The sequence below is a fragment of the Dermacentor variabilis genome, chromosome 6, assembly GCF_050947875.1.
Source record: "Dermacentor variabilis isolate Ectoservices chromosome 6, ASM5094787v1, whole genome shotgun sequence".
NCBI classification, from domain to species: domain Eukaryota; kingdom Metazoa; phylum Arthropoda; class Arachnida; order Ixodida; family Ixodidae; genus Dermacentor; species Dermacentor variabilis.
In genome coordinates, this window is record NC_134573.1 from 12,435,813 (window position 1) to 12,458,734 (window position 22,922).

At 50.8% G+C, this 22,922-nt stretch overlaps 1 protein-coding gene across 2 annotated transcripts in view; it reads left to right on the forward strand.

Annotated features, from left to right (window-relative positions):
- The window catches only part of LOC142584628 (germinal-center associated nuclear protein-like), a 559,187-nt gene that overhangs the window by 57,685 nt on the left and 478,580 nt on the right, over positions 1-22,922 (forward strand). For both annotated transcript variants that reach the window (XM_075694780.1, XM_075694781.1), the window contains exons 7-8: positions 2,063-2,187; positions 16,440-16,664. In XM_075694780.1, the coding sequence (XP_075550895.1) occupies positions 2,063-2,187; positions 16,440-16,664 (350 nt within the window). The remainder of the gene's footprint in view (positions 1-2,062; positions 2,188-16,439; positions 16,665-22,922) is intronic.

Genomic DNA, 22,922 nt, shown 5'->3' on the forward strand with positions numbered 1-22,922 from the left:
AGTGCCCGATAATTAGAATGCACAGGCATTTGCGATGGTTAATTTGAACCTACTGCGTGCTGACAATGCTCTCAGCAGCGCGCCAAATCACGCTGTAGGGCTTCCGACCAGAATTCTTCCGACCCTGTCATAGAGGAAAAGCTTAGAAGAGACCCCTCAGCGCCGCACGCTAGGAGAAAAAAAAATCTTAAAAATCCCGTAGCTGAAATTTGTGCACAGCCGTCTGCAGGCGCGCATCACTGATTGTGTCTTGTTAGAGACGGGTGTCCTGTACAGTCAGCGACCGATTTTCAGGACGACCAATGATTCGGACACCTTCATGGCACCGCCATGTACGCCATAGAGTCAATGTACGAGAACTGCTAAGATTTCAGGCACAAAAAACCTTCACCGTCGGATTTTCCGGACTTTTTGCATGACCGCAGGTCTGAAGCGGCATTAGTTAAAACCAGCACCGCCGCCATTTTGATTATCTAGCCGCCTCGAGCCAGCCCTCTCTCACAAGAATCCGCTGGCAGCCGTAGCCACAGCGCAGCAATGCTAGGCCCAGCTAGTTCATCTTTAGACATTTCTTTTAACTGCGTGGAAAAAGAAACGAGTACACACAAAAGAAACACACGCCACGCCACGAGTGCAGACTGCCAACTGTTTATTTTTGGTAAGCAAGCAACGTACATATATTCAGGAACCTCTACACGTGTCCACATTATCACTCTCACATGTGCTGATAAATAGCATAAAAGTTATTTGCTATATTTTGAGTCTTTTTGCTTTCATGATGCCATTTCCACATTTGTTGATCGGTGTGATATTCACCGTTTGTTGTTATGGTGTTTCTTTTGTTGTTTTTTTGCTGTCTTGGTGGTTGCAGCGTTCACACTCCTCAGTAGGCAAGATAGCATATAAAAGGCGGACAGAGAGACTGATGGTTATTGGTGAAACCAATATTCCAAATGATATAGTCAACCTTCTCAACAAGGGACCGAAATACAAACTTGAGCCCCAGGTTCCAGCACAAGAGCTTCTGGCATAGAATCGGCAAGTCGCAAGAAAAGCGCTCCAAGAACAGCACGAGCGTTGCCTGATAGATGATGTAGACAGCCTACAGAGAGTTGCCCCCAAGGCCGGAACTGGTCGACAGGTCTGAATGTAGCAACGTGTGGTGTCTTTTTTCAAAGACAATGTACTTTGTCTAATGCAGTCCAATAAGAAAGGCGCTTTTGTAGCCCTTCCTAGGCAAGCCTTTAACGAAAAAGCATTAGAGGCAATCAAAAAGAATTTTAAGCCTGTAAAGATCAGCTTATAAAAAATTAGGAGCTTCCACTTTAAGCTTCCACTTTATCCCTGTCAGAGACACACACCCCATCCTGAATGAATCGCGTCACAAGCATGCACAGATATGTATATAAATCTACCGCATGAGCTGGAAAAACATGATACTGTGGTAAAACTGAGCACCGTGTCAGTGAAACAAAGCCATTTAAGAAATGCAGCTTTTTTGAGAGCAAATTTACAGAAGGCATGCTTATGCAATTGTCATTCTTAGCAATAAAATAGGCTTCCATGACCTTCCTTTACAGTTTACCCTTTGATCTACACAGCAAGACTGTGTTTTCAAATTTCTGTGTGCACCCACATTGCCTAAAGTGAATATCAAGGGGACCGCCATTTCTACCACATGCAGCCAAACTGTGCTATCGGACCCTTTCATTAAAACAGCCCAACATGTGCTCTTTCACAGAGCAAGAGTATTAGAGTGGCAGAACGAGCGCCGAGGAAAGGGAAGCACAGTCACAGAGAATTCGGTAGGGTGATGAAATAGATAAATTCGCAGCCACAGCTTGGAATGAGCTAACAAAAGACAGGGCTAATTGGAGATTGCTGGGAGATGCCTTCATCCTGCAGTAGACATAATCATAGGCTGAGGATGACAAGACCTCATTTTCCGTTCTACTTGAGTGACCCACTGGCACTGGTAATGTGACAAATGAAGCTTGTCTACAATAAATGCAGTGAAGGCGCTGTGGTGACGGGCAACGTGCCCCGGCGGGCTCTGTTGCAGGGCTGGAGAAGCAGAGCGACCTGGCCACCGCACGTGCCACCAGGGGCGCCTGCCCCGACATGTGCCCCGAGAAGGAGCGCTACTCGCGCACTGACAAGAAGTGCCTCTCCTCTTTCGAGATCCTCGTGAGTTGCCCCCGCTCTTACTCGTGTCCGTGTCCCTTTGGCATGTGTTAGAAAACACCGATTAACTACCGTTGATGGGTTGACTCGTCGTGACAAAGGTTGCACTACAACGTAATTTTGACAAATAAATAATACAGAATGTCTTTTGCAATCTTTTCAGCAAGAGTGATAAAATCACTACAATTAAACCCATTTACAATGAGCTCGACGGTTTCACAAAAAGTGGTTGTATCAGTAATTCGTTGAATGTGGACTCGCCCTTCAAAACGCAAAACAAATTATCGCACAGTAGCTGGCAACAATTCGACGATTCGACGCCACTCTTGCTCAAAATTAGAATTTTCAGTACATTTACGTTTGTTTGCGGCACTTTCCTGCACCTAGCTTAGTCTGTTAAAGAACATTGCCTGAAGAAAGAAATGCGGCGCCGTGGGTCTTTCAAGACGGCAAACAGCCGGTTCCACTTACCTGCAGTTAGGGAACTGCGAGCGTATCTGCCGCCATTTCTTGTTTCTTCGAGAATTGTGTTATATTTTATGATCATTGGATGACGAGTGGATTCTGCATTCGACAGCAAATTGTTCTAGTTGCCTGGAAGCAGAATTAAACTACTGCGGCGTGCTGGCATGCAGCTAGAGGGCGAAAAAAAGTTAGGTTTTTCTATGGTGCTTCAGGTGAAAAAGTGAAAAGTTTGACAAGTATAGTGCCATCGCAAACCATTAGCAACAACATAATTGAACTGTCAACAAACTGCAACCGTTGTGTTTTTGCAGCTTTGTGCTGCAGTGGCGCATCGAGCCACTTTCTCGATGACTCTGGCTGCACGAATATCGATAGTAATGCTTGAGCTGAATAGCGATAGCAGCATGCCGTCTACCTCGGCTGACAATGTAGTGGACTTTGTCTCCATGAGCTCCAAGTTCATTCAAATTGCTGGGAAGCGCCCTAATGGCATACATAACACAATGCACATGTTGCTGCGCGGGAAATTGCTCGAAAACAAGTGCCACCACCATAGCTTACGAGATTGAGTGCGGTGCCACCAAAGTGCTGCAAGAAAAACTCCGTAGATGTTCTGCCGTCATGGCCTCCAAGATTGTAGGCCCTGAAGCAGGCTTGAGGTATGCGTTGGAGGTATGTTTATCCTAGCATGGTTGAAAGTGAGTGACTTTCCTTATGGCTTCTGAAATCTGCGCGCGGCGCTTGCTCGTCTCGGTGATCGAACCTTCGTTGCAATCAGACTGGAGCTGGGATTTGTGCTGCCGTGCTTCAGAACTTTGCATGCTCCCATCTTTTACAGCAAGTGGGTTTGTAATGTTCCTTGTAAGGTGCTGATAAAAATACTCTTGGTATATCTGGACACAGTTTCAATAGGTAGGGTAGTGAACTGCGGTCAGTATATCGGGGTCATTATAAATGGGTTCAACTCTATGGGTGAGCCATGAAGTTGACCCTTTCACGGCTCACCTAAACAATATACAAGCAGCAATCAAGTTCACCGTTGAAGTGGAAACTGAAGGGCAACTGCCGTTCTTGCACATCCTTGTGTATCGAGAAGGGCCAAACCTGTCATTCAAGGTGTTTAGGAAGCACACTCACACGGGCCCCTACCTAAACTACACATTGGTGCACCCTGCTTCGCAAAAGAGGTCTGTTGTCGGCTCTCTTCTTCGTCAGGAAAAAAAACTGTGCACAACAGTGGAAGACCGCATGGCGGACAGTGCACTTGTGCGGAAAGAATTGATGGCTTGTGGATACCCTGAGTACGTCATTGACTCAGTAGGGCGCCATCTGGCTCGCACGGTAGCCACCCAGCCTCGACCCCCCAAAAGACTGGCTACGATTCCGTACGTCCCCGGCATAAGCGAGACTCTTGCACACGTCCTGCGGTCATATGACATGCAGGCTGCGCACGTGCCCTCCCGAAAAAGACATGAGCTCGTGCATGAGAAAGATCCTTTGGAAAAGGACAAGTTCCCAGGCGTGGTGTATGCCATTCCGTGTGCGGACTGTCGGTATGTCTACGTCGGTGAAACCGGCAACTTCAAAACAAGACTTAAGCAACACATGAATGACATCCAGAAACGACACATTGCATCGAATGCCTTGGCCGAACACTGCGCAGCCACATCACATAAGATTAACTGGGAAAAATCTCGCGCGATTGCCAAGGAACGAAATCATTCTTCACGTCTTTATCTTGAGTCCCTAATCATCCAAACCATGGTGCACACTCTTAATCGCAACGAAGGCAGTCTGTCGCCCATGTATGCCAGGTGCTTTAATCATGCTTTGAGACACACATAAAAAGGGGCGCCAGCTCTGTCGCTTCTTTCATTGTGAACAAGGCTCCCGTGGGGGAGCCTAAACGTAAATAACTATTTTAAAACATTTTTGTTCGGTGTCCAGACCTCTTCCTTTTATGTATTTTTACATAGGGTATAACATCTGTGGGGTTCTCCGTACTCTTGGGACAAAGGAACGACAACACAGTAGTGCAAACAATCACAAGGGCATTTATTGCACCTTTCATAGATCAATGCCTGCTAGCCGAGTTGCTATCCACAAAACATGCCGATGGGCGCGCGACAAATCTAGAAGTCCGACTCACCGCGACTGGATAGCGAGCTAATATGTTCGCCCCATGCTGGATCCCAACGCCTGGTCGTTCGCGTGTACGGTCACGCGAACTGTGGCGCGTTTGAAGGCGGCCACGCGAGACGGTCTCGCAGAAGCATTGATCGGTGCACGCGCGGCGCGGCACGTCCGCGCTGCTTGCTGTCCCGAACCGTCCCGAACTCGGCGCCCAAGTAACCCCGCTTGTCGGCGGCGTTAGCAGCGCAACACTCGCGCCATCTCTCGTACTGCGCCTCAACCACTTTGACCGCCACGGGCACTAGGCCACGCGAGCCGTGCGGGAAAACTACATATCAGGGGACGCTTGAGAGTCGCGCATCCCCACATCCCTCCAACCTTAAATCACTACATATTCCGGCGAAACATGTCGCACGCTCTAACATCAACGCGTCCTTCGCGAACAAGGTGGTACATGCAACATTAGTCGCGCCGAGGAAATGTCCACACGCTGTCCATAACATGCGAGCCGACTGTCCTTGGGTACACCGCTGGCGTCCGCCGGTCACAGCAGCAGCTTTGCAGACTCGACAGCACGATTCCATGCCAGGACTCCGGAAACGGCGACGCAGTAGTCGGAACGAGCAAGCATCGCTCGCGCCGACGTGCCCTGCTGGCAAGAGCCGCCGTAGCTGTCGGTGACCGCTGGCTCTTTTGTCCGCCGCCGAGGGTTGTGAGCTGGATACAGGAGGCTGCCGAAGTCGCTGCGTCCGGGGTGACTCGATCGTAGTCCGGGGCAGCAGAGCAGATGATGTGCATGTGACAGCAAGCCAGGGGTGACTCCAGTCACGCTGCGTACACTCAACACACTCGGCAAACACTAAAGTAGTGCAAGGGAGAGAAATTATGCATGCGCATCGCCCACGTGGTACGATGTTCAACTCGGCTAGCAAAAGATCGGGCAGCTACTCAGATGCTAAGTTCATGTAAACGAAGCTCGCTTCCTTGAGTCGAACGAGTAATTTCAATTCGTGCGAGGCTAAATAAAATGAATGAAGCAAATTGCAACACCTCAACGCCACGGTCCACCAGGTTGTGTCCCTCCACATGCGACAGGCAGCTTCGTAAAGCCTTAGGCCTAAAGCGTCGCTACCGTGACAACAACCGGCATCCAAAAACAACACCCAAAATGAGCGCAAAACAGGCAGCCGCAAGGAGACGTCAGCTCTGTCAGGTGGTCCTACTTCGCTCGGTGCACACAGCATCCGAGTTGACGGCGCCCACCGTCCCAGACGGTGTCGGAGCGCCCGGTGCCAGGCTGCAATACCAGTCAGCCCGTAGTGGCACCCGTGGCTCACGGCCACCCGGCTCCCAGAGCCGCGACTTTATCAGAGTCAAAGAGATAGAAGTTACCGTATTTATTCGCGTATAACCCGCACCAAAATGTGAAAAAACGCGTTTAAAAAGTGGGGGTGCGGGTTATCTGCGAATTTTTTCCTTGGGAGGGGGGGGGGTCGGCTTCACCGCAATGTGCGGCGGCCTCCCCGTGTAGTCCGACATCCCCATCGTCATCGACGCTTGTCAAGCCGATGAAGGGCCAACGAAAGGCCAGCATTGTTGAGCCTCGCGTTAGGCGCTGTTTAGTGTACTTACCCCAGTTTGCACTGTTTGCCTGCTTTGTTTTGGCATCATGAGTGCGACTCGACGGCAGTGTTTCACAGCGAAAGAGAAGCTAAAGATTATAGCCGCTGCCGAAGAAATCGGCAACAGAGCTGCTGCAAGACAGCATGACGTCGACGAGTCGTGCATTCGCGACTGGAGGAAGAAAAAAGAGAGTCTCGAAGCAACGAACCGGAACAGGCGAGCGTTTCGGGGTCCGAAGACTGGCGCGTACCCCCACCTCGAGACGCAGCTTGCGAAGTTCATTGAGGAGCAGAGAAGTCGTGGCCACGCTGTTTCGACTGAGATGGCGCAAATGGAAGCCCTGAAGTTGGCCCGGGAATTGAACATTCCACGTGAGTTTCGTGCAAGCCGTGGATGGCTTCAGCGCTTCATGCGAAGACATGGATTTTCTATGCGGCGGCGAACAACCATGTGCCAGCGGCTTCCTGAAGCCTACGAGGAAAAGTTGTTGAACTTTCAACGATATGTGATCGCACTTCGGAAGGAGCACAGCTATTTGCTGTCTCAGGTGGGAAATGCTGATCAAACACCTGTGTACTTTGAGATGCCGACGGACACGACCATGGAAAAAAAGGGCTCCAAATCAGTCAGCGTGCTGACCGGCGGAAATGCCAAGCTGCGCGGCACAGTCATGCTATGCGCTTTGGCTGACGGCACGAAACTGCGCCCGTGTGTCATTTTCAGACGCAAGACGCTGCCTAGCATTCCACTGCCCCCAGGAATCGTTGTGCGTGCGGAAGAAAATTCGTGGATGAACAGTGGCCTAGTCGGTGACTGGCTTCGAGTAATCTGGGAGCGAAGACCAGGTGCCTTGCTGGCACGCCGGTCGATGCTCGTACTAGATTCCTTCAGAGGCCACTGCACTGATGCGGTGAAGGCTCGCCTTGCCGAGACCAGCACCGACCTCGTCATAATACCTGGCGGCATGACGTCCATGCTACAGCCACTCGACGTGTGCCTGAACAAGCCGTTCAAGGCACACGTGAAGCGGCTGTATGCCCAGTGGATGGCCGACGGCATTTACGCCCTCACACCGACGGGACGCGTGCGAAGGCCTGATATTCCATTGCTGTGCCAGTGGATCGTGGATGCGTGGAAAGCGATACCGGCCGATTTGGTGCGCAAAAGCTTTAAAAAATGTGCGATCAGTAATAGTCTGGATGGTTCCGAGGACGACTACGTCTTTGAGAGTGGCGATGAAGCCTCGGATGGCAGTAGTGAGAGCGGCGACGATTAAGAATCGGATAACCAGTGACGTGGTGGCGGTCGTTTGAATAAATGTTCTGAAAACGAAATGATCACTGAGTGTGAGTTGCATCTTTCTAGCGCTCATTTTTTTTTTCAGGTAAACGTGCGGGTTATACGCGAGTTTTTTTTTTTTTTTTTCCGCCGAGTTCAAAGTTAGGGGTGCGGGTTATACGCAGGGGCGGGTTATACGCGGGTAAATACGGTATTTACATAAGAAATTCGAACCACCCACGAGGCTTCCGTACTCACTCGCTTCAGGCTTGCGAATGCTCCACGGGCGCTAAGCCTCGCTCTCCCAGGATGCAGACCACATGGCTCTCGTACAGACGAATGTCATTAAAAAAAAAAACACTTGTGAAAAGGCTTAGCATGTTGACATGTTCAAACACAGTTCAGCCACCGTCGCCTCGCTCAAGAAAGCACGCCACCAACACTAGCGATCAAAATCCACGCTAGCCCTACGCTTTGGTTCAAACAAAGGTCTCGAACGAAGCAAAACTTAAATCTATTGTCCGATGCCCCAAGAGGCCCCACGTTGGGCGGCAGATGTGGGGTTCTCCTCCATACTCTTGGGACAAAGGAACGACAACAGAGTAGTGCAAACAATCACAAGGCCATTTATTGCACCTTTCATAAATCAATGCCTGCTAGCCAAGTTGCTATCCACAAAACATGCCGATGGGTGCGCGACAAATCTAGAAGTCCGACTCACCGCGACCGGATAGCGAGCGAATATGTTCGCGCCACGCTGGATCCCAACGCCTGGTCATTCGTGTGTATGGTCACGTGAACGGTGGCGCGTTCGAAGGCGGCCACGTGAGACGCTCTCGCAGAAGCATGGATCGGTGCACGCGCAGCACAGCACGTCCGCCCTGCTTGCTGTCCCGAACCAAAGAGTAAGCGCCTTGTCTCTCGGCGCCCAAGTAACCCTGCCTGTCGGCGGCGTTAGCAGCGCAACACTCGCGCCATCTCTCGTACTGCGCCTGAACCACTCCGACCGCCGCGGGCGCTAGGCCACGCGAGCCGTGCGGGAAAACCACATATAAGGGGACGCGGGAGAGTCGCGCATCCCCACACATCCCAGTAAATGATTTGATATTGTTCAGTGATTGGTGAAGTTGTTTTAGTGATCATTAATATGGGTGTGTGAATACTCTTATCCCCGAATCAAATCGAATTTTGAACAATCAAGTAATTCAATTCGTGGATCAGATCTGTACTACCACATTTACTTGCAAATGGTCGCACCCCTCAATTTCTTGCCAAAAATCCTTTGTTTTTATTTTCCTGAGTAATGATCGCACCCCGACTTTGCTACAGCGATATGTCATGTGCCAAGTCTAGCTGATGATCATTGTGCTTACCATCTGTCTAATGCTAAGCAAATGACTCTTCAAGACTTGCCTAGCAGACTGCATGCACCAGACAGATTCTTAAGCTGATGCCCCATTTCATTCCCTTCATCACCTTCGCACTTCAAGAAAAAATAATATCTGTAGCCAAACTTGCCTTTGCTTTATTATTTGTTGACTTTACAATGGTTGTGGTCAACAACAACAAAAGAAAGAGGCACCTTTCAATTCCTCCCGTCTGCACTCGAGAGCATGCAACAAATCGCGAGCAGCAACAACAGTAGCCACGTTTACGTTGATATGGTAGAAGTGTACCCTATTCATTCGCCAGCACTAATAACAGAGCTAAGATATTCACCCACGTTTAGCGGAGACATTCCTTATTGTGATTGTAGTGTAGACAGATGCAAAAGTTTTTTCATGTTCGCAGCATGCCTGCCATGTCAGTGGCAGCTGAGCACGTTCATCTCTGTTTCTGTCCCCTCAAAGTGGACTTGGCTACGTTATTGCGACAGACTTGCCAGTAGTAACAATATTATTCATTACTGACATGGAAAAAGCTGTTTCAATGCATGTAACGTTTTGACGAGAAAAAAAAAAAAAGTTTGGCTTGCTCCGTCAGTAGCCATTTTTTGTTTTGATCTTCAGCACTGTTACAGAGCTGCCTGTTGGTTGACCCGTTGTCATCCCACAGCAAACATGTCCCAACCTGTTCCCACAGAGACACCGCGTTTTTGCCATTTTGCAAGGCGGTAGTGTGCTTTGTATGTTTTGGTGCCATTTTACTATGGGGTGGCATGCAAGTTTTACGGCCATGTTTTGTTCAAGCTTGAAGCTGCTCTCTATTCACTGGAGCATGGCAACCGAGCTGCCGGCAGGCATTCTGGCCTCTGTGAAATCTGAATGCAGTACTGGAAGATGGCTTGATATAGTCGGCTTCGACTCTGGCACCATTTCGATGATGCCACGCCGCACGCTGATACGACACAGGTCAAAATGGTGTCTTCACTCGTGTACTTCAGTTGGCTACTGGCGCAGCTAGTGGCGGCTGCGATAGACTTTTCTAGATGGCACTAGCTTTGTACCTTACCATTTTCAATTACAAACTGGCATGTTTCTTAAAATCCTTGAACCTAAGCTGGCCCTAGGGTTTCATAATTATTTGAAATAAACTATTGACCTAGATTCGAATAAATACGGTAATGTGTGCGTTTCTCAAAAAGGAAAGCCTTACTCAACTTTTATTTTTGGTTATGTTCATGATAGCTATTGTAATAATTCTGACCCACAACTTGTTTGAGTCTTGGGTGCTAAAAATTTGTTTCATTGAAAATTTACCCCACATAATGATGACACTCCTAAATATGCGTAATCTTTTTGACAAAACAAGTGTGTTAATTGAACGAGTAAATACAATATTTCATTTTTTTAATATTCGGTATACAGTGGAACCCCGTTCATACGTTTTTCACCGGACCGAGGAAAAAAAACGTAACAGCCGGGAAAACGTAACAGTGAGGAAAGCTCCGAAAATGAATGAAAAAAGTGCAGCTTCAACTATAGACAATTTATTTCCACAGAGTGCGCTTAGGACTTAAAAAGAGTCTAGAATGGTGGCTTGCCGTTTGTTTCGCTCGCTAGAAATCACCACACGTTTCTCAATAGCCTGGAAGGCCGCATTGCTGTCAGCGTCGCTGTGAGGTGCGACGTACAGTGAAACCTCTTTAAACCGCAGTTGGCCGGAGCTCGGGAAAGGTACGTACTAAACGGTAGTACTGCTTAACCGAATAGCATGAGATTGCCCACTTACCTGTCGAAAACGGAACTCAGAGAGAGTGCGAAGAAAGGGGAAAAAACATGCAGTATTTATTCACTTCGTGCGACAAAAGCGTTATTTTCGTTTGATGCCGCGGCGGCCTAGCATGCCGACGACAGCGGCCTCAAACTTACTGAATCTGCGTGCCAGCTTTTCAGCCAGCCCCCTCTTCTCGGCAAACACTCGCATGGCAGATTCCTCGTTGGCGTTACATATTCACCGTGCACGTGCGCAGTAGTGCTGCAGAAGTCCCGGGGGCGCCTTTTTCATTACGGGTGCCGGAGTTTGGAATAATTTTCATTTGGAATAGAGTTACATTATCGCGCCCCTATTGTGGTCGCGACGATTGCATTCATGAGGCTGACGCAACGCGCAGCTTATGCCACTGTCGGGCCTGAATCGCCCGTGCTATCGCTTTCCGTGTCGTCCTCGTCACTGTCGCTAGTCGACACTTCGGCAACAACAGAGGCAACGATGGCGAAAAGTCGAACCTCGTAGCCGACATATCTTCGCGGTCGCAGCAGCGCTGCCGAGCAACTTCTTCGCATTCCAAATGCCACACACTGTAGTCAACAGCAGATCCCTGTTGCGTGTCAGCGCCGACTTCTTCATGTCACGTTCGATAGCACGGACGATGTCTAATTTTTCATCTATGCTGAGCACCCGGCGTCTTTTTTATCCAAGCTTCGGAACGACTCGAGTCCTCGCTTGCACGACGCTCTCTGGCACCGCATCGAAATGATGTTGATGTTGATGTGGCTTCATGCGCAAACGCACAGGGCGCTTGGAGGCCGTTGTTCCGATCTCTGAGGCGTGTTGTTCTGCCGGGCCGCCCGATGGAGACGGCGCAGCGCTGTGTTTGCGCGACGAAAAGTTCAAACGCTACGTTTTAACCGATGCGTACGCAGTAAGCTGGTACGGTTTATGCGGATACGAAACACATTATGTTCAATGGCCGCTGAGTCGGGGATTTGACTTTACTACTTTTAAAATGAAACTACTGTTTAAGCGGGTACGGTTTAACGAGGTTTTGCTGTACCTGCGGAGGAGGTCTAGAGCCGCGACAGCTTCTCCAAAGCTAGGATTTGGCAACTCCCCGGCATCATGCGGCTCGTGCTCCTCATCGTCACCACGCCAGGCAACGGCAACGGACGAATGAATATCCGCGGGAAATTTTGCCCTCTTTGGCGTAATCATGCTAACATGCTAACGTTTGTTTAGTATTGCTCCGGAGCGCGCGCGTCCGAGCAGCTCGGTTGCGCGTAGCGCTGCTAGCGCTGCGTGGTTTCGCGAGAAATGTAAAAAAGAGAGGAGAGCTGGCCCGACAGGCGGAGCAATGCCAACTTCCGGCTTCTCTTTAGCTATAGCTTCCCGAAGAGTGACGTCAGGGCCTCTCCTGAGTTTCCTTTCTCTGTGAGTCGACCCGCCCAACTAACCATGCGGTGACCGTAATCACAGTGATGATAGTGAGAGCATTTTTCACGAATGGCCACCTAGTGGCGGCCTCTCGAACTGGCGTGCGGCTTCTTGCAGCCAGTTCAATAGCCAAGCCCGGCCAAGCCCAGTGAAAACTCGTCAAAAGCCAAAATGGCGGTTGGAGCGCATTGCCTACTTTAGCCCAGGCGGGATCGGGTTGCGATGCATCATGCGGGAACATTTTCACAGCTACTACGTAACAGCGGGGTTCCTTATACAGTCGACTCCCATTAATACGAAGTTCACGGGGACCGCAAAAAACTTCTAATTAAACGAACTTCCAATTAAGCCCGAAACACAAAAAACAGCACTTTATTTGTGGCGAAATCGAGTATTTTCTCTAAGAAAAATAGTCGGTCATCTTGCTTTGCTTCTTCTTGCCGAATCTCGCTGCTGAAAGCAAGTTCTGCAGGCTGTAGATGTGGCGGAACGCTTCTTCCGCGTTACCTTCAGCGGCAAAGAAGCGCTACGCAAGAGCAAGGCCCGCAGCTACATCGGCAGCCTTAGGTTGCAGCTCGCCTTCAACGTCATCGTCGCTTTCCTGGGTCGCTTCCTGGGGCCGAATAATCTCTACAATTTCGCTATCCGTCAGCGCACCGCACGTTTCGACCGCCTTGTCTACGACGACGTAATCTTCAAAATTGGCGTCCCCGAGAGCATCACCAAAATCAGTGCCGTCAAGCTTGCTTGTTGACGCTTCCTCCGCTGAAATTGCAGAGGCATCCTCCGAAGAAGCTGCCACAAAACCGCAAGCCCTGAAGCAGTTTGCGATTGTTTCTTGCTTCACCCGATCCCATGCTCACGCCAACATGTGGATGGCAGTAAGCAGGCTCACCTCGTACTTTGTGGAGCTATCCATACACAAAATCATGCGCTCGAGGAGGTGCCGCCTGTACAGGACTTTAACATTCTTGATGGTGCCTTGGTCCATTGGCTGCAAAACAGCCGTTGTGTTTGCAGGCAAAAATGCGAGGCTTATTGCACTCAAGGCTGGCACATTCACGTGAGCACTGCAGTGATCGACAAGGAACAACACCTTGCGGTTCGAAGCAGCAAACTTGCGGTCCAATTTGCTTATCCAGCTCTTCAAGAGTTCGGCCGTCATCCACGCTTTTTTGTTCGCCTCATAGTCCACAGGCAGCGTCTTCACGCCTTTAAAACATCTCGGCTTCGCGGCTTTCCCGATCACAAGTAAACGACATCGTTCCGTGCCAGTCATGTTTGCCGCGATCAGCACCGACACTCGCTCCTTGCTGCGTTTGCCCCCGCATAGTCGTCGTCCTTGAATGTCAGGGTCTTCTCTGGTAGAAGCCGATAGAAGAGTGCAGTCTCGTCTGCATTGAAGATGTCTTCCGGTCTGTATTCGGCGAGATTTTCACGCAGCTTTCCGTCCTTCCACGTGGCGCATGTTTCCTGGTTAATGGACGCCTTTTCACCACACACGCTCTTGAAAACCAGGTCATGGCGATCTTTAAAGCGCGTCAGCTATCCATCTGACGAAACGAAGTCATCGATCCCCAACATTGCTGCAAGCGTTCGGACTTTCATCGCAACGATGTCTCCGCTGAGAGGAAGTTTGTTGCTCCTGGCCTCCCTAATCCAAACCAGCAGAGCCTTCTCCAACTCTGGGTAAGCGCCGGTGCGCATTCGCTTCCGAGAAGTCTTGAACTTGTCGTTCTCAAATGCATCCATTATTTTGCGCTTGTTCTTGATGTAGTTAGAGAGCGTGTTCGGCTTGATCCCGTACTTCCGCGCTATGTCTTGTTTGGCGGCACCTCCCTTCTCAACTTCCTTCAAAACCTCGACTTTCGTTGCCAGGTCGAGCGTGCGATAAGTGCCACGGTCTGCCATGGCTATAAACTGCGCGACTAGGTACAGTCAATTCGGAATCACTCGTGGAACAACCTAGCCTACGAGCTTCCCACACAAAGGCGCTCGACCAACACATGTCTCGACATACGCTGCGCACGCTGCAAGACTAATCTCGCACAATCTCACCACTGCCAGTATGCAGCGCTGCGTGCACCTATGGCACCCGCGTGGCCTCCGCGATCAGCTCTGGCCACGCGCGGCAGCCGCGCGTGGCCTCCGGCGGGAGCCGCTTCGCCTCCCGCGGGAGTCGATCGCGGAGGCCACGGCAGCCGTAGCAATAAATAATCGCGCCGCTCCAAGAAGGATGGTGTTGCGGGCGGCTGCAGTGGCGATGACACCAACGCGGAGCACGGAACTGTTGCAACACTTGAAAAATTGCACATTCTACCAAAGAATGACGGTCACCTCGAGGATCCCGGCTGAAAATTAACTTCCAATTAAACAATATTACTGGATGAGGACTTTGTATTATCGAGCGATTTCTTCTATAGGATTACATGCAAAGCTGATGGGACCAGCACTTCACTTCTAATTAACCGAAAATTCCAATTAAGCGGCTTCGAATTATCGGGAGTCGACTGTACATTGGATCCTATGGAAGCTATGCCGGGACCAGATGAAAGCGACGTAACAGCCGGGAAAACGCAGCAGTGAGGAACGTAACAGCGGGGTTCTACAGTATTCGGCATGCACATAGAGCCCGTTGTCTTTGATGCCATGCCAGTGAGCGGCTCATTTGCTTGTTTTCATAGATTAGGTTGCATGTCGAGCCAAGTACTACCCGAGCTGATGCGGGAGCAAACTTTTCTCTGCGAGCGCTTCTGCCCCGCTGCATTTACTCGCCAATGGCAGTGTGATTCGGGGATCGCATACACAATGCCCGAACTCCAGAATTTGTAGAATGGCGTGGCATCAGCTCTGTCAGTAGCTGTCTGTGCGTCGCATTATCGGAACAATAATGAGATGTTGACAGAGGGGATAGCAACGAAACCTGAGGATGAACTGTGTGTTCTGTTTCGTCTTGGCAGCAGCAGATGGCATTCTGTTGCAGCAAAATGTACACCTTGTCTTTATCTGGCATCGATGCAGACTCCTGATTTATTTTGGTGACAAGACAGGCAGGTATTGCATCCAGAGGTGGCGAAAAACTGTGTGCGGAATTTTAGTGCAAATGAGTGGCTGGGTTAGCTGTGTGGGGAGCACTCGCCTCCATTTCCTCCCGCGTACCCGCGGCGGCCCGTTCGCACGTGGCGACGGGTCGTGCCTGCGTAGACAGCGGAGAGAGGCACTACGTCGCACGTGGCGACGGGTCGCGCCGGCGTAGACGGGGGGGGAGAGGCACTACGCGCCCTCCCTCTCTTCGTCGCTCGGATGACGCGCGTACTCCTCTTCTCCTGCGCGGCTCACGGGAAAGGGAAACATATCCGGCGGGCGAGGAGGACTTCCCCTCGCAAAAAGGTAAAAAAGGCATAAAAGCACGCTACCGGGAGAGACTCGCTCTCTCGGGACGCCGACACCTTGGACCGCCTGGACGACAGCACCTGCCGCATCCCGTGAGTGACCTCGTTTGTCTGACCCACCCAGACAACGAGGCAAGCCTTTTCCTACTTTTACTGAGCGGACGTCCCTCTGCGAGTGTTCGCTATTGCTAATAGCAATAAACGTTGTTACCGTTGACACCGCTGGTTGCCTTATTCGTCCGAACCCGGCGTAGCCGCGATTCCCGCGCTACGGGTTGGGAGTACCACAAAGCGACTGCGTGGGGCTAGATCCGGAGCTCGCCTTCAGCCCTAGCCGCACGCAGAGTGGAACCCCCACAGCTGGAAGAGTCGCGCGTATTCCTATTTGCTCAAGACTGCGATCGCGTGTTCAGAGCGGCATGTGTCCGTTAGTGGGTGATTGTGCTTCAGCAGTACTCGTGGGATGTTGTAACAGAATGCCTTTCTTTTGTACACTCGAAATGGGCAAGAGAAAGTTACGTCAGTCCTCAAGTTGTGTGGACAGTACCTTGAGCGGTGGACTCGAGCTGCAAGTGATTTTGTTCACATCAGACATCAGAAGATTAGATTCTAAGATAACTTGGGAGCACCAGCTGATGCCTTCGGGATGTGCCCCTTAATAGAACAAAATGGGGACGAAAAATTAGGTTGTATGTCGAGCCAGCATTTGAGCACAGTGGCCTCTAAGGACATTTCTAGTCACCATGTAAATTCGATGCTTGGCTCATGCAGCCCGGCAGTGATGGTGTGATGGACCACACGCGTATGGTCAAGGAGTACAGCCGCTCCTCTGCTGACCAGGAAGAGCCCCTAGCTCACGAACTGCGGCCACCCCACGTGCTACGACACACCATGGACTACCTGCTGGTGCACCTGATGGACTCGGCCTCCGGCACAGCGCCAGCCATGGGAGAGTGGTATGACTTCATCTGGAACCGGACACGAGCCATCCGCAAGGTGAGACACGCTCAGCCTTCTCTGGCCCATTCGTCCTCCTCAGGGCAGTGCAAGTTACTCGTTGCTGTTCTTGCAATGCTGCCTTTGTTGCCGCTTCCGCACTTGGGAAGGGGACAGTGAGACAGGTCCCTTTCTGCTGACCTTTCTCGACGCTTTCCCAGTGCACTTGGGCTTCAAGAAAACCTGTGGAAGACAATGTTTGTTTGTTTAGGTGTGTGAATATCTACTCAAACTAAGATAAGAAACAAATATCGAATTGAATATAAGGAAATTTAATGCAGACATTTATGCTTCCAATTAATGTGCGAAAAAACAATGCTGCACATGCTAAGGAGGCTAATCACGTTACTTAAGGGGGAATGTGGGTCTTAAAAAGCGAAAATCGAAAAAACATTTATTTTTCAGAACTGCTTGTTTCGGCATCTGTAATGCCTAATCTACACCGTATCAAAACGATTTGCCCCGAAACGCATCGTAAGTGTTGGAAAACAATTACTTTGGCAGCGCGGACGGCAAGACACGGCCCGAAAATCACGCCGAAACATCGGAGTTCATGGAGCTATTTCTCATCTTTCCTGTGTCTTTCAGTTCCTCGCACCCTCACCGACAGTGGCCGCATAGAAAAAGTGCAAATGTAAAACAATCAGGGAACAGTCTGACAAAGCTCGCATGGCACGTGACTCAGTGCGCCAACGTGCTAAGAGGCGGGCTGTTGCTATGGAAACTAGGCGTAGCAGATGAGCTTGTCTGCTAGGCCTGGCAGTGGGTCGCTTCAAAAACCGCTGATACGCTGTTTCTTTCTTCATCATATTACAAATGTTAGCAGCAAATGGACCCTCTCTAAAAAAAAAAAGTTTGAAACCGAACACGCGTCTACAAAAAGTGGCGCGCAAGCCTTCTCTGCTTCCTGCGGCAAAAAAGAGGAAGCGGTTATCCCAAGGTTCAGACGAGCCAACAAGATCCCGCCGGGGATAAGTCATTGTGTCGCGCAATCTCGTACCGCATCGGCAATAACGCAGCCAGTGAAGCTATCCATTGCACTTTATCCCCGCATGTAGGTTTACTTTGGAGACCACAGATGATGTGCCGATGACTATTCACGTGAGTGCCTCTCGTGCATACACATGTTCGTGTTGGTGCATTCCAGATTCTGTTATGAGCCAAAGAATTTTGCGTTATTAATTATATTGTAATTACTGTACCCCGGTTTCGAAGCTCGAAATTTATATTTTCCTAGTTTTTTCTAGATCTTTTTGTCAAGTATACCCTTTTTAAAGTCAAATTTTGGGATCAGAACCGTGTCCCTTCTACTCGTTCAATTAAAATTATTCTTATTTTCTCTGAATGCAGGAAAGTCAGAGAGTGCACAAAAACTGATATAGTATCTTAGGACACTGAGATATTGTTACGTAAGAAGACGCAGATGAAAAGCTATATACAAGTAGATTTACAACGTTATACGCCGCACTTGGCCAAGAGGCAACAGCCCGCGCTAGCCTCCAATCGTCGTCGTCATCGTCGTCTTAATGCTCGCCTCTTCGTCATTGGAAATACTATTCCGTAGCACTACCCCCGGTGGCAAAAGCGCCGTCCCGGTGCGACTAAAGGTCGGACTCGGAAGCAGTGTAGTAGGCCTTGAGCTTACTACACTGCTTACTGCCTTGAGCTTACTGGTGCATGACATCACTAAATGCCAGAGTAGATGATGAGGTTGAGTTCACAGGAGCAATTTCGTATCTCACAGGCATCACCTGGCGCAGCTCGTGGTAGGGCCCTGTGTATCCCGAAAGCAGCTTTTCTGAAAGTCTGACGTGACGAGAGGGCGACCACAGGAGCACGAGCGCACCAGACGAAAACTGTACATCACGGTGGCGGGCGTTGTACTGACGCTGCTGAGTGGTTTGCGAGTCTGTCACTCGAGCATGGGCAAGCTGGCGTGCATGGTTGGCGAGGCCGATGGTGTCGCACGCATACTCGCTTGTTGAGATCGCATCAGGAGGAAGTGCCGTGTCAAGGGGCAAGGTCGGTTCGCGAGCGTAGAGTAGATAAAATGGAGAAAATCCGGTGGTGTCGTGCCGGGAAGAATTATAAGCAATTGGGACATAAGGAAGGGCAATGTCCCAGTCATGGTGGTCCTGGGAAACGTACTTGGACAGCATATCGGTAAGAGTACGGTTTAACCGATCTGTCAGGCCATTGGTTTGAGGATGGTATGAGGTTGTCAGCTTGTGTTGAGTGGAGCAATAACGCAAAATGTTGGCGGTTACTTTCGAGAGTAAGTTACAGCCACGGTCAGTAAGCAGTTGTCGCGGGGCGCCATGAAGTAAGATAACGTCACGCAAGAGAAAGTCCACGACGTCAGTGGCGCAACTGGTAGGGAGAGCCCGCGTGATAGCGTATCGGGTGGCGTAATCAGTTGCGACGGCTACCCATTTGTTCCGAAAGGATGATGTGGGAAAGGGACCGAGGAGGTCTAATCCAACACGAAAGAACGGTTCCACAGGGACGGGGATCAGCTGGAGATGACCGGCAGGTAGCACCTGAGGTGTTTTCCGACGCTGGCAGGTATCACAGGCAGCAACATAGCGTCGGACGGAGTGAGTGAGACCAGGCCAATAGAAGCGGCAGCGGATGCGGTCGTACGTGTGGGTTACCCCAAGATGTCCTGTAGTGGGTGCGTCATGCATCTCAAAGAGCACAGTCTGTTGTAGATGTTCTGGCACGACAAGAAGAAGATCAGATCCGTCAGGGAGGAAGTTGCTTCGGTACAGAATGTTGCCCTGGAGGACATATCGGCGAACGGATGCGTCGGTAAGTGTAGAGCGCAGACGCTCGATGAGTGCTCGCGGCGTTAGGTCTCGGTACTGATCAACGGCAATGTTGGCGAAGGCAGACACAGAGAAAATGCCGTTGGCGGTACTACTGTCGGCATCGTCAGGCTCGTCTACCGGGTAGCGATACAGGAAGTCAGCGTCCTTGTGTAGTAGGGCAGATTTGTAGGTGACAGTATACGAATATTCTTGGAGGCGTAAGGCCCAGCAACCAAGTCTTCCTGTAGGATCTTTCAGTAAGCCTAACTAGCAAAGCGCGTGATGGTCTGTGACAACGGAAAGGGGTCGGCCATATAAGTATGGGCGGAACTTCGCAACCGCCCAAACTAGAGCCAGACACTCATGCTCAGTGATGGATAGTTGCGCTCGGAGGGTGAGAGGAGCTTGCTGGCGTAAGCGATAACACGGTCGTGGCCACGCTGGCGTTGTGCTAGTACTGCGCCAATTCCGTGACCGCTGGCATCAGTACGGACTTCGGTAGGCGCAGAAGGATCGAAATGGGCCAGAACCGGAGGCGTTGTGAGGTTGATTAGATGCGAGAATGCAGAGGCCTTGTTAAAGCCCCACTGGTAAGGGGCGTCTTTTTTCAAAAGCTCGATTAGTGGTCGTGCTATGGCTGCGAAATTTTTCACGAAACGGCGACAGTACAACAAAGGCCAATGAAGCTGCACACATCCTTGACACACTTAAGAACAGGGAAGTGCGTAACAGCATGGATCTTACCTGGGTCCGGTTGCACTGACGCGAGATGCCCAAGGACGGTAATCTGGCGACGGCTGAATTAGCACTTCGATGCGTTCAGTTGCAGACCGGCTCGACGAAAAATGTCCAGGACTGCCGAGAGGCACTCGAGGTGCGTAGCAAACGTTGGGGAGAATACTATAACGTCATCCAAGTAGCACAGGCACATGGACCATTTGAAACCGTGAAAAGGGGAGTCCATCATGTGTTCGAAAGTGGCAGGGGCGTTACATAGACCGAACGGCATCACTTTGAATTGATAAAGACCGTCGGGTGTTACAGAAGCAGTATTCTCGCGGTAGAGATCGCCCACGGTAATCTGCCAGTAGTCGAAGCGAAGGTCAATAGAGGAGAAGTAGCGAGCACCGTGGAGGCAGTCAAGGGCGTCATCAATCCAAGGTAGGGGATACGTGTCCTTTTTGTAACCCTGTTAAGGTGCCGTTAATCGACGCAAAAGCGCCATGAGCCATCCTTTTTTTTTTGCATGTACAACAGGTGACGCCCCTGGACTACATGACGGTTCTATAATGTTCTGGGCAAGCATTTTGCGAACTTCTGCATGAACAACTTGACGCTCAGCCGGTGACACTCGATACGGGTGGTGATGAATAGGAGGGCCATCGCCGGTATTATTGCGATGTTTAACAGCTGTAGTTTGGGCCAAAGGATGATCGTTAAAGTAAAAAATATCGTGGTAGGAAAACAATGTGGTAGAGCTCACGAGCATGCACAGACGGCATGTCGGGCGCAATCATTTTCTGTAAGTTGGCGATGGTACAAGTTGCTGACTGCGATGGTAGAGTAGGATCGGCTGAATTGTCGTATACTGCAATAGATGCTATTGAGTGATCCTCGAATGAGCATAGCTGGGCCAGAGACATCCCGCGGGGCAGCACTTGTGTCGTCAAGCCAAAATTGACCACTGGCTGGCAGACGCAATTCGCTGCAGTAGATAAAATGGTATGAGGTACTGTGATCCCGTGTGTAAGTAGGACGTCTAGCATAGGAGCCGCGGTGTAGTAACCGTCGGCCACTGGTGGGGATAGCACTAAGTCAATGTAAGTAGATGCTGAAGGTGGCAAGCGAACGAAGTCGACGGAACTGAGGCAACAGGGGTGTGGTTCAGCGGGATCCAGAACAGGCAGGTCAAGGCGGAGAGTACTGGCGGAACGATCGATGAGAGCAGAATTTGCAGAGAGGAAGTCTAAGCTGAGGATGATGTCGTGGGGACAGTGGGCGATGACTGTGAATAGCAGGAGAATGGAGCGATCGGTGAAGGAGACGTGGATGGCATACATACCAATTAAGACGGCTGTTCCGCCATCGGTGACATGGACATGCGTCGTTGTCGTCGTGATTATTTTCTTCAGGTGGTTACGAAGGTCAGCGCTCGTTACCGGCAATTGCGCCCCAGTGTCTATAAGAGCAGATACAGAAACACCGTCGACTTTCACATCAAGAAGCGTCAGATGTGTGGGCAACGTCAGTAGGGAGCGATGCAGCGTCATCTTGAGGCGCTGCATCGTCTAGTTTTCCGGCTGGGAGCGGCGCCCAAAGGGAGTCGGCGAAAAGGAGCGACGGAGCTGGGGAGAGCGAGATTGTCGTCGTTGGGGCGAAGGCGAACGAGAATAGGAGCGGTTCGGTGCAGGAGAATCAGTGGCGGCGTTATCAGAGCGTGCAGCATAGGGGCGAAATGGGCCGCTTGGGGGGCGAGAGTAGGCAGTATAAGTAGACCGGGTCGGGGAACTCCAGCGACTGGGACAATGCCGAGAAATGTGCCCGATTCGATGGCAGTGGAAACAAATGGGCTTGTCGTCAGCAGTGCGCCATTCCGATGGGTTGCAGAAACGTGGTGGGTAAGAAAATGCGGGATAGGGTGGAATCAAAGAAACCGGGTGGGTATCAGGGCGATGGGCCGAGCAGATACAGTAGAACCCCGCTGTTACGTTCCTCACTGCTGCGTTTTCCCGGTTGTTACGTCGTTTTCGTCCGGTCCCGGCATTGCTCCCATAGGATCCAATGTATTGGGTACCCCGCGGTTACGTTGTAGCTGTGAAAACCTTCCCGCATGATACGTCGTAACCTGGCACCCCGAACCCGGCCGGGCAACGAGCGCCAACCGCTATTTTGATGAGTCTTGGCCAGGCTTGGCTACGGAATTGGCTACAAGACCATGGCCTCCGAGATCACCCCCTTGCACGCACGTGGGTAATGTCGGAGGCCATAAAAAGCCGCTAGATGGCCACTGCCTCGTCAGCCGAAGCGAGTAAAACCCGTGGGCCCGCAGCAATCCAGTCTTTCTTGTTTATGCGGTTCAACCCATCCGAGTCGTCCGTGTCCTTCCGTCAACAGCTATGCTGCCTACGCCTCGTCGGGCCTCACTAACTCCGTGAGCGATTTGTCATCCTTTGATGGCGTCGCGCAAGCGCAAGGCGCTTTCCCTCGAGAAAAAGCTGGGTGTTCTCTACGCAGTCGACAGGCAGCCAACTCGGAAAAGAGTCGACATCGCCAAGGATCTTGGTCTTCCACCCTCGACGCTTAACAGCATCGTCTCGAAGCGTGCCGATATACAAGGGAATGTCGCGCTCTTTGGCCCGAAAGCTAAGCAGGCTCGTGGCGCCAAGTATGGAAACCTCGACGAGTCGCTCCTTACTTGGTTTAAACAAGCTCGCGCTGCCGGTGTTAA